This window comes from Crocodylus siamensis, chromosome 8, assembly GCF_052110815.1.
Source record: "Crocodylus siamensis isolate JL-2025a chromosome 8, ASM5211081v1, whole genome shotgun sequence".
Taxonomy (NCBI): Eukaryota; Metazoa; Chordata; order Crocodylia; family Crocodylidae; genus Crocodylus; species Crocodylus siamensis.
The window spans coordinates 58,993,310-59,006,032 of NC_143402.1; the positions used below are offsets into that span (position 1 = coordinate 58,993,310).

Below are 12,723 nucleotides of genomic sequence, written 5' to 3' on the forward strand. Positions count from 1 at the left end.
GGTGGTGGCCATAATAGAGTTTCTTTTTTCTGTAGCCAGTATGCAGCAAGGCATATTTGTATGAGTTGAAATGGAGCTTTGAGCTGATGTCTAGCATCCTGTGGAGTTTTTGGGGTTTATTTGTGAGGACTAAAATCATAGATTAATAGAAAAGCAGGGCTAGAAGGAACCTCCGGAGGCAGAATCATCCCTATCCAAACCATGCCATATAAATCCCTGTCTAACTTATTCCTAAAACTGCACAAACAACCCTCTAGCTACTATGAAACTATACCCCGGTGCTCTTTCCTGCCAAGGTAGGGGGTCAGACTAGATGATCTACCTGGGTCCCTTCCGACTCTAGCTACTATGAAACTATGAAACCCTATTGTACAACTACAAGGCATATTGCCCAAAGATACCAGAAGCACCCTAACCTACCACATGCAAAACAAGGGGCCTCTGGCGGTCAGTGTCCCGCTGACAGCTGCCTAGGCTAGGATAGGCAGTTTTTATCTGTAGAGGTTAAACGCTCCTGGGTCCTCGACGATTACTCTGAGGAGCTCTGTGGGCAAGTTGGGGACCATGGAGCTGAGAGGACAGCCTTACTTCATCCCAGTCCAGATCAGTATGTCTCATATTTTGTTCTCCAGTTACCAGATAGTGGTGGCACAGCTGTTTTACTCCTCCCCAACTGGAGGAATTGGGCCATCATCTTAAGCTCTTAGAGGATGCTGAACATGTGCTGGTGGACCATCAAGCCAAAGCAATTGGAAAGATAAGACATGCCACCAGGCATTGATGTCTTGCTCTCTGAGTGTCATCAAGCATCATCTGCAGCAAAAAGTTGTGTTTGTAGCAACCTTCATTGGAAATTAAGCTTTTCTGGTTCAGGCCAATGGCATTTCTCTTCATTGCCCAGTCTATGAGCTAGGCTGTGATGTAGCCATCATACAGTTTGTACATGGTGGACTACAAGGTAATGGGCCTCCAGTTGCTCACCTTTTTTATGGATAAACATGGTCATGATTTTCTTCCAGGAGATGGGCATGTGATGAAACTCCTTGCACAGTTGAAGAGCAACATCAACACAAGATGGCTTGAGTCCCGCTTCTTCAACAGGCTGTAACTGATGCTCTCTCTTTGGCTGGTGCTGTGTCCCTCAGCCTGCTCAGCCTGGCCTCTATTTCTCCAGCACCTGATGAAGCTGCTGCTTTATGAAAACTTATTCATCTCTGATTTAGTTAGTCTATAAGGTTCAAATCTACCTTGTCTTTTGCTTCTCTCTCTCTTGGCATGAAGTCAGCCTTAAGCCCCTCAGTGGAGTTTGACAGCTGACAAGGGTCCAACAGATATAATGCATGGGTTGACTGGCCTTGATAGACACTGATCCCTATCACCCTCTGTCCATCTAATATCTCTGAATCATTTGGATGAAAAATGGCATTCAGTGGTCTTGATGATATACCCCTGGCTTTTTAATGAAATTTGAACAACATTGAGGCTCAAGAGTGGTCTTTACTGCGGCCTGCCTGAACAGGCCTCCCTTCTTTTCTTCCACTTTTTTGGTAGTCAGCATCACTTTCCCAGCTTTGGATGTAACTGTGGCACTATGGGCATGTGTAGCCAACAATCCAAAAATCCTTGGGACAGTCCTGTGGCTCTGGGAATCATTCCAAAGTTTGAGGTCAGGCAGGCAGGTATGGGGAGGTGTGGCAGGGCACTGTTTGTGCCTGCCACTTTAAGGGCCAGAAGACAGCAGCCAGCAGGTGCCTGATGAGGGCAGCCATTTTAGATTCAGGGCTGCCCATATAAACAGAGCATTTTGCTGCTGGGAAGCTAGGCAACAACATTATCTGGAGGTAAGGGAGGAGCTGTAGGGGATGGCCAGGAGGCTCCTGGTCCTGAGCATGACCTAAAACTGCACCCTGCCAGGAGTGGGTGGCCTGGTGGGGCTCTTAGTAGCCTGGGAGCCCCCAGGAAATGCCAGGCTAGTTACCACCCTGGTGAAAGGTGGGTCGGGGTGCCTTAACCCCAGCTCTCACAGCTGGGTGGGTTATCCCACTTGTAGGGTCTGGAAGGTGGACCCCAGCAAGAGAGTGGGGCCATAGACTCAAACCTGTCTTGACTTCCCCTGACTGGTCAATCCTGGGGCCAGGACTGGAAGGGTCGAAGGTCCGGAGGCCCACCGTGAGGGATGCCCAGAGCTGAGGGCCTGGGGCTCTGAGTGGCCTGGAGGTGGGCCAGGGCTAGTAGCCAAAGGTCCTGGGGGGACCACACCCATAAAAGGGGAGCAGCTCAGGGAGCTATGCTGCCTGGAATGAAGATGGAATAGACTGCCTGAATGGAGGGATCTAAGTGGGGTTCAACTGGTAGGATTCTGGGGCCCAGTGCGGGGCCAGTGATATGAATAACATCTGGATGCCATCTGTGAGGCTTGGGCTGAAGTGTAGGGGAGGAACAGAGTCGCAGATAGTGCCCCCTGGCATCGGGGCAAGAATTGGGCAGTCCTGCTTTATTAATATCAATTAAATAATTAACAACAAGGCACGGCAGGTGGTTAGCCCAGAAACAGGTGAGCGGGCCACTAGAAAATTGGACCTGAGAAGGTCCCCTGTTACAGGAGGTTAGCTGGATGTGCTCTTCAGTGATACTGTGTAGCTGACTTGGGAAACACTATAAATTAGTTAAAGAGGAAATCATGCTCTGGGCCAACAGAAATGATGGAGGAAGAAAGTGGACAGATTTTGTTCCACTATGGAAGGAAAGAAAGAAATGCAGAAACAAAGGGAAGGAATGAAAAGAGCATACATTTAAATGGGTGTAGGAAAGTGACAGAGAGAGAAGAGCAGAGGGAAAGAAAAAGACATGAGAGCAAGACAGAAAGGTGGAAGCAGTGTAGTTAAGATGTGGCACTTGTATCAGGGTGGCTAAATACTTGGCCCTTAACCTTTCCCTACCCTCCAGTCCCCATTTGAAAAAAAACATTTCTGGCAGGTCCTGTTGAAGCCCTGTCACTTGTGTTCATTAGTTCATTTATACATTGCAGAGACGCCATGGATCATACCCTAAAGCTTCTGTGCAGAGTGCTTCTGACAAACAGCCCTGGGCTCACACAGGTATATTTTGCTAATGGAGAACTTTACCTTGGATGTCAAAAACAAAGGGAAAAAGAAGAAATCTTCACCTTGATGGTTTGCCTGCCTCTGATCAGTTCTCTGGCATTATCCAAAGACCGTCTTAAAGCTTTCCTAGAAAGTTCCTTCTTTTACCACAAGGACCTGGGTTTAAAGGCATTTCCATCACTAGAGCTAAAATTATACTGATCTTGGGTGATCCTGGCAGTCCCATGTGCCTACATTCCCTGGGGTCCTGCCAAATCACACTGAAAGACACAATTAATATCCAAACAGGAGACTGGAAAAAAGAATAAAAATATCTCACAGGGGTTATATTGGTTTAACTGTATCAATTTAACCTTACAGCTGTGATGGTACTCTTCTAAATGGTTAATCTTTCTTGGGTTATCAATTTGAGGTTTTTCTGAGGATGGGGAAGTTTGTAGGGAAAGTGGTAATGCCAGATTGCTTTGTAATCCTGAATGCTATTTCAAGGCCAATGGGAAACTGAGTCCCCATTTTCTGGCTCCTCCTTCTTTCTAGGCTCCTGCTCTCTGGAACCTGGATGAACTGAGACTAGTGCCGGCAATTACTTACTAACTACAACAGTCCCATCTTCTACAACCCTTGCTTGTCTTTCATTCAGTGAGTGTAATGAAGACCACCTGTTTCCCTGATGTTCCTTCTCCATCTTCCTCCTTGGTTTCCTTTCATTTCACAGGCTTGAATCCTTTGCCTCCTTTCAGACAGGAGAAAGTTCTATTGGTATTTGGACTAATGGGATGCATCCTGACGAGTGTGCACGTGCAGTTTGCGGTGCCGCAGACCCATCTGCAGTGCTGCAAACTGCACACACCACACATGCAGGCATTCGCTGTGCTGCTAATTTGCAATGTGGTGAGGTTTTTTGACACTGAGAGATCCCAGTGTCCAAAAAACCTGTACCAGAAAAAAGTGAGGTGGTGCACATGGTGGTAGTATGCGTCACCTGAAACTGGAGCCTGACGGGCTAGAGCCATGCTCCAGCTGCCAGACAGGCTTTGTGCACCTAGATCACTGCTGCTGGAGCCCTGGGAGGCCCAGAGGGAGCTGCAGCAAATCTGCAACAGGGGCCATTAACTAGGGGACTGGTTACTGCAGTGACTTACTGCTGCAGGGACTAACATGGGAACAGTGTCTGTCCCAGCCTACCCATGGCTGCTTGTTGCTGTTGGGTTTGTTGCGAAGTTCTCTTTCCCCATTCAGAGACTCCCTCCCCCTTTAGTGTCAAAAAGGATGTGTCACCATGGCACTTTGGGGTGAGCAGGTCTGGGATTGATATATATTTTTAATGTCCTGTGTGAAACAAACCACACAGAAATGATAAGGCATCTTGGGGCCTGTTTTTAATAGTCTGGAAGTTCTTTGCAGTTCTGCAGAAAATAAGAACCATGGGGGATAGAGAGGTGCAATATGAACTAGTCTGTAACTTCCCTGATGCCACTTCCTTTTCTTTTCTCAATTGGCTTAGCCTTCTTCTGGCAGAGGAGGAATAGCTGGATGTTTCTCTTATACATCCTTTGGTGTAACCACCTGCGCTCGGTTTTGCATGTCCTTCTTTTTTACCTCTGCCCAGATGTCTGAGAGATCCTGGATAAACTGCTGGATCTTGAGTAGAAAAGAGAGATGGAAAGGTGTTATGGGTAGGGTTGGAACACTTAGAAACAGCAGGAATGAGGGTGCTTTACTCCTCTGGAAAGCAAATTGCCCTGGATTTGAATTGGACTGCAGAGGGGTAGGGAATGGGACTTTTGCATCTCCAGGTCAGGTCAGGGTCATTAAGCTGCATCTCTGTAGGTAAGACTCTGAACCACACCAATCGATAGATTTATAGTTAATTCAGCCACCCACTGCCTAGTTCACTTGGGCTCTGCTTCTTGTGTCTCCACAACAGGGACAAGCAAAATACAGCCGGTGGGTACCCACCAAGCACTCTCAAATGGCCCACGGGGCCCACCAGCAAATTGTACCCTGTCCAGCCCTTCCACCCATGAGGATGGGAGCAAGGCGTCCATGTGCACAACCCACTTCCCCCCCCCACTCTACTGCACCTCACCCCCACCCTCATGGGCAGAATGACCTGGCCTGGCCAGGAGGCAGCTTTCAGGTGGGGCTGTTGCTTCCACTGCTGTAGCAGCCGGGGACCTGCTCTGCTTCGCCTCCCAGGTGCTCTGGGCAGCAGGTAGGGAAGTGGCAGAGCTGCAAGTGGGCAGGAGCACAGAGCGTGGGGCTGGGGGGTGATGGGAGCATGTGGGTCTGAGGGAAGGTGGGAGAGGTGAGGGAATCTCTCCACATGGCATACAGCCCTGGCAGGTGGTGGCAGCAGCAGGTGGAGGTGCTCGGGGCGCTCATGCTCAGTGCTGGTGCCCAGTGGGGCCAGTGCTGCACATTGTGTTGAGAGATACAGCCTCTGCCAGGCTGCCTCTTTCACCAGTGCTCCCTGCCACACACATGGAGCTCCTACACTCATGCGGCACAGGAGGGAAGTGCCAGATGCTGGAGCTGGCTGCCTTCCCCACCCCCCAGGGACAGTATTGGCCAGAGTTGCACCCCACCAGGCACTTGCACCAGGCATGAGCACCCCTGTCTGCTGCTGTTATACCATGGGAGGAGTGTGGGGGTCCCCACAACCCCACAACTTCTCTCACACCCCACAAATGCCACACACCCACACCCTACCTCCACAATCCCCTACAAATACACAACCCCCAATATACCCTATATCCCCCCCACACACAGCCACACCCTTACAAACCCCCCACACCCTGCGCCCCACATACACCCATCACAATATAAAAGACTAAAAAATTATTTTTGAGTTACTATGCAATCACCTCGACATATAGTATACAAATCATGACAAAAATGTTTTTTGTTATAAAATTAAAGTATGCTACAGTACATGTTTGACTTTTATGGTATGATTTGGTTTTTTTCTGGTTCTAAGATGGCAACTTCCCCCACCCCTCCAGGAGTATTTCTAAGGGCAAGGGGAAAGTGTCCCACCAGTAAAAGTCAAGGGTTGGACCTCCAGTGGTGACTGGGGGTGAGGCAACTGTTAAAGGGCAGGGCTATCCATGCAGTCCTCAACAGCTCACCAAAACTCATTAAGCGACCCTCCAGCCAAAATAATTGCCTGCCCCCACTCTACAAGGACCCTCACCTTCTACTGCAGGGCCATCCAACTTCTAAGCATCCAGGGGCTGTGCTAGCAGGGGCTACAGGCCCCCTGAGTGCACTCCCTGCCTCCTGCACCACACACGTATACAATGCTGCACCTCATCTGCAGGCAGCCTCCACCTCATCTCCCTTGCTGCACTGTGCCGTAGACTCCCTTGGTACCATGGGACTGCACCATTCTACCCTTGGGCTGAAGCGGGGGATGAAAGCTAAGGGAGGGAGGCGAATCTACAGTACCAGTGGGAGTGATAGGGGAAGCAGCAGCCAGGTAGGAGCCCTGAGGCCTGCACCTTGGCTCCTCATGAGCCACATATAGTCACCAGTTAGAAAGCACCCACCTCTGTTCTACTTCACCTACCTCTAACCTAGGTGAGAGCAGATTTCAACAATTAGTTTTCATTTGGTCATGGGTTTTACCTTATTCCTCACTACCAGTGGCACCTCAAACTTGCTATAGAGACAGGCTGGGATAAGGAACGTGCCTCAAGCACTCAGTGATCTGTCTTTCTCGTTCCCTGCTGTACAGGGACAGAGCACAGTTTCTGGCCCCATGGTCAGGGAGATGCGGTTATTGTTCTTTTAAGTGTGCAAATAAGGATAGATGCTCTACCATGTCCAGTTGCTTGTGGGTGTCCTCGACTGGGACGCTCAATGTCTCCTTCAGCTGCTTGCTCACACTTTGGAAAAGGTTTAGGGTAGCCATTTTGATGGTGCCCAGCTTTAGGGTTTTCTTAGCTGCAGTGTTCTGAATATGGGCCCAGCGAGATTCCTGAAGAGAGAGGGGAGACCAGTAGACACAAGACTCAGCAAAGAAGCTGGCATACTGTTGAAGATGGCATCCCAGGAGCCCATGATTTGCATGCCTCTTACGTTACCCTGGATGCTGCAAGGCCTAGAACCTGCTCTTCTATTTGCATTCAAATTTAGAAGCTTGGGATTGTGTGAGTAGTGTGTAAACTTGGGATTGTGTAAGTAGTTGGATTGTGTAAGTACCCATGGGAATTAACTTTAGCAGGGTACCAGTAAACTTCCAGAATAATGTGCTTGCACCAGGGTGTCAGAATTCAGAAAAGCAGTTTGGGGCATAAAAAAAATCTAGTGAGCATGCTGCAGGATGTGGGAACAGAAGCATCTGTAGAGGCTGGGGAAATGCTAAAGAGCACCATAGTGAATGAAGCAGTAGATTGATATGGCTTTGGGGGAAAAAAGAATCCAAAGCAGCATCAGTGGCTGTTGTACGTTCACCAGGCACTGGGAAGCTACACAAGGACTTTATATCTACAGCTTTGGCAACCAAACATGAAATATGAGAGCCTTGACAACTGTCTGCAAGTTTCCTGACAACACCAAGGAGGGAACAAAAGAAGGGATGAATTAAGGGGTTATAACTTGGTGTAATAAATTTAAATTAATTAAAGAAAACTGTATGCTGAACACCAGCAAAAATATATTCACTCTGAGGTCTATGAGACCATGGGAACATCTCCCTAGGAGATGGTGGAAGCCCCGGAACTTGGAACAGTTTCAACTCTTCTCGACAAAGTTATGGAAGAGCGTCACTGCCCCATCCAGTGATGGAGATGTTCTGGATCTGACCAAAGATTAAGTGTTCCTTTGGCTTATTGGTAAATACTTCCATACCTCCCATTTGTTTAAGCCACACTTAACTCAGGTCTCCTTATTTCAGAGACCATAACCAATACATAAAGACTTCAAGAAGCTCATGGTAGTTGCTTTATTAACCTGCCCTAGTGTAGACAGACTGATTTTACATCAGTGCAGTAGGATTCTTCTACTTTGGACAAAACCTAATGTCTCTGATTTTGTAACCTCCTAACAACCTGGAGAATCTATCAGCCTGCTCTTGTCTAGTTAGGAAGAGAAATGAAGGCTGTAATTGGGGCTTGCAGTGACCCATTACTCCAAGAATGAGGCATCATTCAGCAAAGTGGGCAACAGTGTCCCATAGTCATTCTGGTCTCCCATCCCACCACTATACAGCAAATCAAAGGGGACTTCCTTCCCTTGTTCAGGGGCAGGAAAAAAGCATATGTATGGTGAAGATCTCCTTACCCTTCTAATGACATCACTGCGGGCACGATCAAAGCGCATCTGCAGGTTTGCTAGCTCATTGTTGTGTTTTAGGATCTCATCGTCCTTCTTCTCAGTGTATTCTGCCAGATGAGTTTTAGCTTGCTCAATCTGCTCCTGGTCTTCTAGTGCTGACACCATGAGATCCTGCTGCATTCCCACCAGTGTCTTGTACCGGCCAATGACTTCCCCTATTTCCTCAAACTGCATCATATTGTACCCAGCATTACTGCCCTCTGTTTCAACTCAGCATGCTGGAGAATATCAACTCCCAGCCCAAGCAGAGAATATGTTACCTCCTATTCTCAACTTGGGAGAATATCAGTGTTATCCAAATATTGCATCCAACCTACATTGAGTATCACCGTCCTAAATGGGGAGAAGGTTACTCTGGCATGGCCAGAGAATTTCATTCCCATTCCTTTGTCATCATATCAACGTGACAGTAAATATCATCTGTCTCAGCACCCCAACCATAGGAAGGTATCATGACGATATCACTTGCGTACAAGGGAGTAATACATCTGTCCCACCATCATTATCAGCACAACATGAAAGGGTATTATGCATCACACAGGGGAACTGTTATCACTTGGACCAAGAGAGTAGAAAACAGACTCCTGAGAAGGTTATAAACCAACCCCCATGGCTGGTGGTGCTTCTATTTTATGGGCATGTTTTTTTTCCCAACCAAAATGTAATATTAAATGCACAAGCACAAAGGAGGCTCTTCTCAAGCTGTCTCCTTGGCTGAATTCCTCACTGTGCATTAATGTCCCACCTTTACTTTTCTACACCTTTCAAGGTCCTGCTCCCTTCAAGCATAACAAAAAATACCTCATTCCTGATGATCTCTCTTAATAGATCCAGCTCTGGGTTCTGCCTTTCCTTCCTGGTCCCGTCTGAGCCTCCTTGAGGCTTCTTCCCATCCTAGCATGTGGCAGTCAGGGACACTGATCAGGCAGACCAGCCTGGGCTCAGTGATGTCAGGGACTCTGAGCAGGCAGGTTAGCATGAGCCAAGTACCCAAGTATCCATAGCAAGCCCCAGCTAATTAACCGCGCCCCAGTTTAGGAGCAGCAAGCATCCTAATTGGCTGCTGGGATCACCACCTATCCATTTAGCTGTGGGGATCCTCAGCTGGGGCCCTGGGTCTGCAGGCCAGTCAACAATTCTGCTGTGGCAAACCTTCTGGTTCCTGATGCAGTTTTCTGGCTTATTTCTGGACTTTGGCTTTGAATTTCCCTGCAGTTTTGTTTCCTCATTCCTGACCCCAGTTTGGTTCTGTTTTTGAACTTTGCCCTGTGGATTACACCCTGGATTGCTATGTGGAATCTGATCCCTAGATCCTGACCCTGGACTGTGTTGTGGATTCTGTTTCTGGATCTCCTTCTGGCTTTGGTATATGGCTTCTGTCCTTTGACCCAGCCCCAGGCCTTGCTTTCCCTTGCTGGCCTAACCATTAATCCAGACCATGCCGTGGTCCCTTACACTTGCATACAGACTTACCTCCGAGACCTCCACCACCTTCTCCAGGTAGTTGTTGAAGATGGAGTACTGTTGAACCTTGTTGTAGAGACTCTGGTGCTCCTTCTTTAGGACCAACATAGCCTGCTTGGTCTTTGCCAGCTCCTTTATTCTCTGATTCTTCAGGTCTCTCTCCCTGCTGGCTTTCTTCAGGGCTCGGATTCGCTTCTGGTCATTTTCCTTGCAATGCCCCCCATCAGCAAATTGAACCCCCAGGCAAACAAACATATCACACCAAAGGGAGAACAATGAAGAGAAGAGATGAGGTGGGTTAGTTATGTGACAATATTATAAGAAGATACCTCCCCAGTGACCCATCTCCTGTTTAGCCCATTCCACTTTCAGGATACTGACAGCACTCGACATTTGGAAAAGGAATGAGGTTCCAGAGTTGAGAGCAACCCATGTGAGGCAGAGCTACACACCCCTAGTGTTAGATATGTTCAGCCCTCCATCATCAACAGACACATTAGCAATTGAGAGAATCAGCAGCAGCTGGAATAATGCTCAGTCATTTTCAGGACTGTTAGCACCTGTCTGTAGGGAGGGACGCAAGGACTGTCCTACTACTAGCAATGGAGCAGAAAACAGAGGCCACTTGCTGACGGTGGGATTCTTTTAGTGCTGAGCATAACAAAGCTGGCTTGATCAACATGGAACAACTTGTCTCCTAGAGAGTCTCTACCAAGAATTCTTTAGTTGTGTTATGAAGTGGAGAGGCTTAGGGTTTGTTAGGGGATAAGGTTGTGTCTCCATCTATGACATGTCAATTTTTCAACAGCTGCCCATCTTTCAGGCTGAAAAGATAGTTGGGAGTGAAGATGATGTCAGAGGAGTGTTCAGATGCATCATGGAAACTCCCTGTACATGGAAAGAGAGCTCTCTGCTGCTGTTCCAGGTGAAGGACATGTTAAACAAGTCATAATGGGCTGCTTGTACCTGTATGAACTGCTCAAATTTCTGGATATAAGCCTTTAGCTGAACCTCCTTGGCCTTAAGCTCCTCCCAGCGGCTGTTCAGGGCTTCCATCCTTGTTCTGAATGCCTAGAGATGGAGAAAAAAGTGAACTAGAGCCAGCTGCTCAGTTTCAGAGAAGTGTCCCTTCTACATATCAGTAGTATTCCCCATTCTTGATTTCTGGAGCAATGGTCAGAGATTAGTCACCCAGCAAGTGTGCTGTGTTTCTCAGAGGTGCAGAACAGATGAACAGATGGTTAGCTGATGGGAGAGGGCCAGAGCAGAATGTGCTGGCTGAGCTGATGGTTGGTGTTGCAGCTCACACAGGCCTGGCAGGGTTCCTTCACATTTGTCTCACCTCCTTCTGTGCTTCCAGAGTCCTATGTACCAGCTTAGACTCTTTCTTCTTTTCTAGGAGCCGAACGGATGGAGATGGGGATTGCTCCTCAGTCACTGGGAATTTCCTGCCAGAAAGTTACAGAAGTTTTCCCTGTGAGGGTACATGAGATTACAGCCATATGGCTTCAGGCTGCCTGGATGACACCAGGGAGATGGGACATAGCCTGTCCTGGATCCTCATGCACATGAATGGCTGAGAGCCAGTCTAGCAATGAGTCCCCTCTCCTGTCATGAATGAACATCCAATCCCCTAGGGTGGAGTCCCACTGGTATAGCACCATGCGTCCCAGGGGCACATCAATGGGGAGATTAAATTCTCCCCGTACTCAGGGAGAAAGACAGGTTTGGGATGACAATAGGATTGGAGGGGAGGGTTGGGATGAAGGGAAAATAAGGAAGTGTGGGAAAAAAGGAAAGGTAGAGACAATGGAAGACAGAAGAATGGAACGAGAGATGGCAGCGGGTAGAAATGGCTGAGGGAAAAAAGATGAGTACAAATATAGGGGTCTCATAGAGAAAAGTGGAGGGGAGAGCAGGAAGATGGGAAGGGAAAGGGAGTATCTTCCTCACATCAACAGCTTCAGGAGCCTCTGTTCATACTGCACACAAAAATACTCTAACAAGTCTTTTTCCTCCATGGTGGCCATGATGTTGGCTCCTCAAGAGGCAGGCAAGAAGCCAAGTAGGCCCCCTCCCACCCCCGAGTGCAGATGCTGCTCTGCCTGGGTCTCGGTGGCACAGCCTGGCACGCTCGGAAGGAGCTGGCGGGGGGATCCACAAGCACACGACACAGCGACACGAGGCCCAGAGTTCCTCCGGTCTGTTCCTTCCAGGGTACTTTTTCCCCTTGCCTCCCCCCCAAGCAGTGTGAGGGGAAGGAGACGGAGACGGAGACGGAGACGGAGACGGAGTCCTGGTGAGACGTTCCACGGGCAGTTGGAATCGGTGGAACCCTCTGAGCTCGGATGATGCCAGAGTTGTTACTTAGCAACCTCAGGATCCAGCTGGGAAAACCTGCTCCAATTGGGCTGGGGTTTGGGTTTTCCCTTGCTTTGCAGCCGCCACCCCAGCCCCCACCTGCGGGGCTACAAGATCATTGAGGATCCTGGTTTTCTCTGTTTAAAAATGGCAAGTTCTCTGATAAAAATCCCAAATTCTCTGATTAAAAAAACCCAAATTCTCATTTTTCTGTGTTTAAAAATGAAATGCCACTACATATAGGTATTAATTTAACGCAATGGTTTTTGATATATTTACAATTTTAAAGCAATTTGGAAACCTACCAGTGCCTCAATCATTATTATAAAATAAATTCTAAATACCTATATATTTTGGCATTTGATTTTGGTTTCATGGAAACCAAAATCAAATAACTGAGAAGCAGAGCTCCCCCTGCCACCTTCACTCACCAAGATGCAGGTCTAGCTGCAGC

At 48.2% G+C, this 12,723-nt stretch overlaps 1 protein-coding gene and 1 long non-coding RNA gene across 2 annotated transcripts in view; one reads left to right on the forward strand and one right to left on the reverse strand.

Moving 5' to 3' along the window:
* LOC149858814 (uncharacterized) overlaps positions 1-12,723 on the forward strand; it is a 220,522-nt gene that overhangs the window by 78,461 nt on the left and 129,338 nt on the right. The gene's annotated exons all lie outside the window — the stretch shown is intronic.
* Positions 4,485-11,938, reverse strand: CCDC42 (coiled-coil domain containing 42). The gene is made up of 7 exons (XM_090060322.1): positions 11,862-11,938; positions 11,251-11,356; positions 10,875-10,979; positions 9,918-10,115; positions 8,391-8,612; positions 6,928-7,086; positions 4,485-4,745 (listed from the first exon to the last, which is right to left on the reverse strand). Exons 1-7 carry the CDS (start codon positions 11,936-11,938, stop codon positions 4,647-4,649), a joined length of 966 nt encoding a protein of 321 aa, XP_089916448.1. The 3' UTR covers positions 4,485-4,646.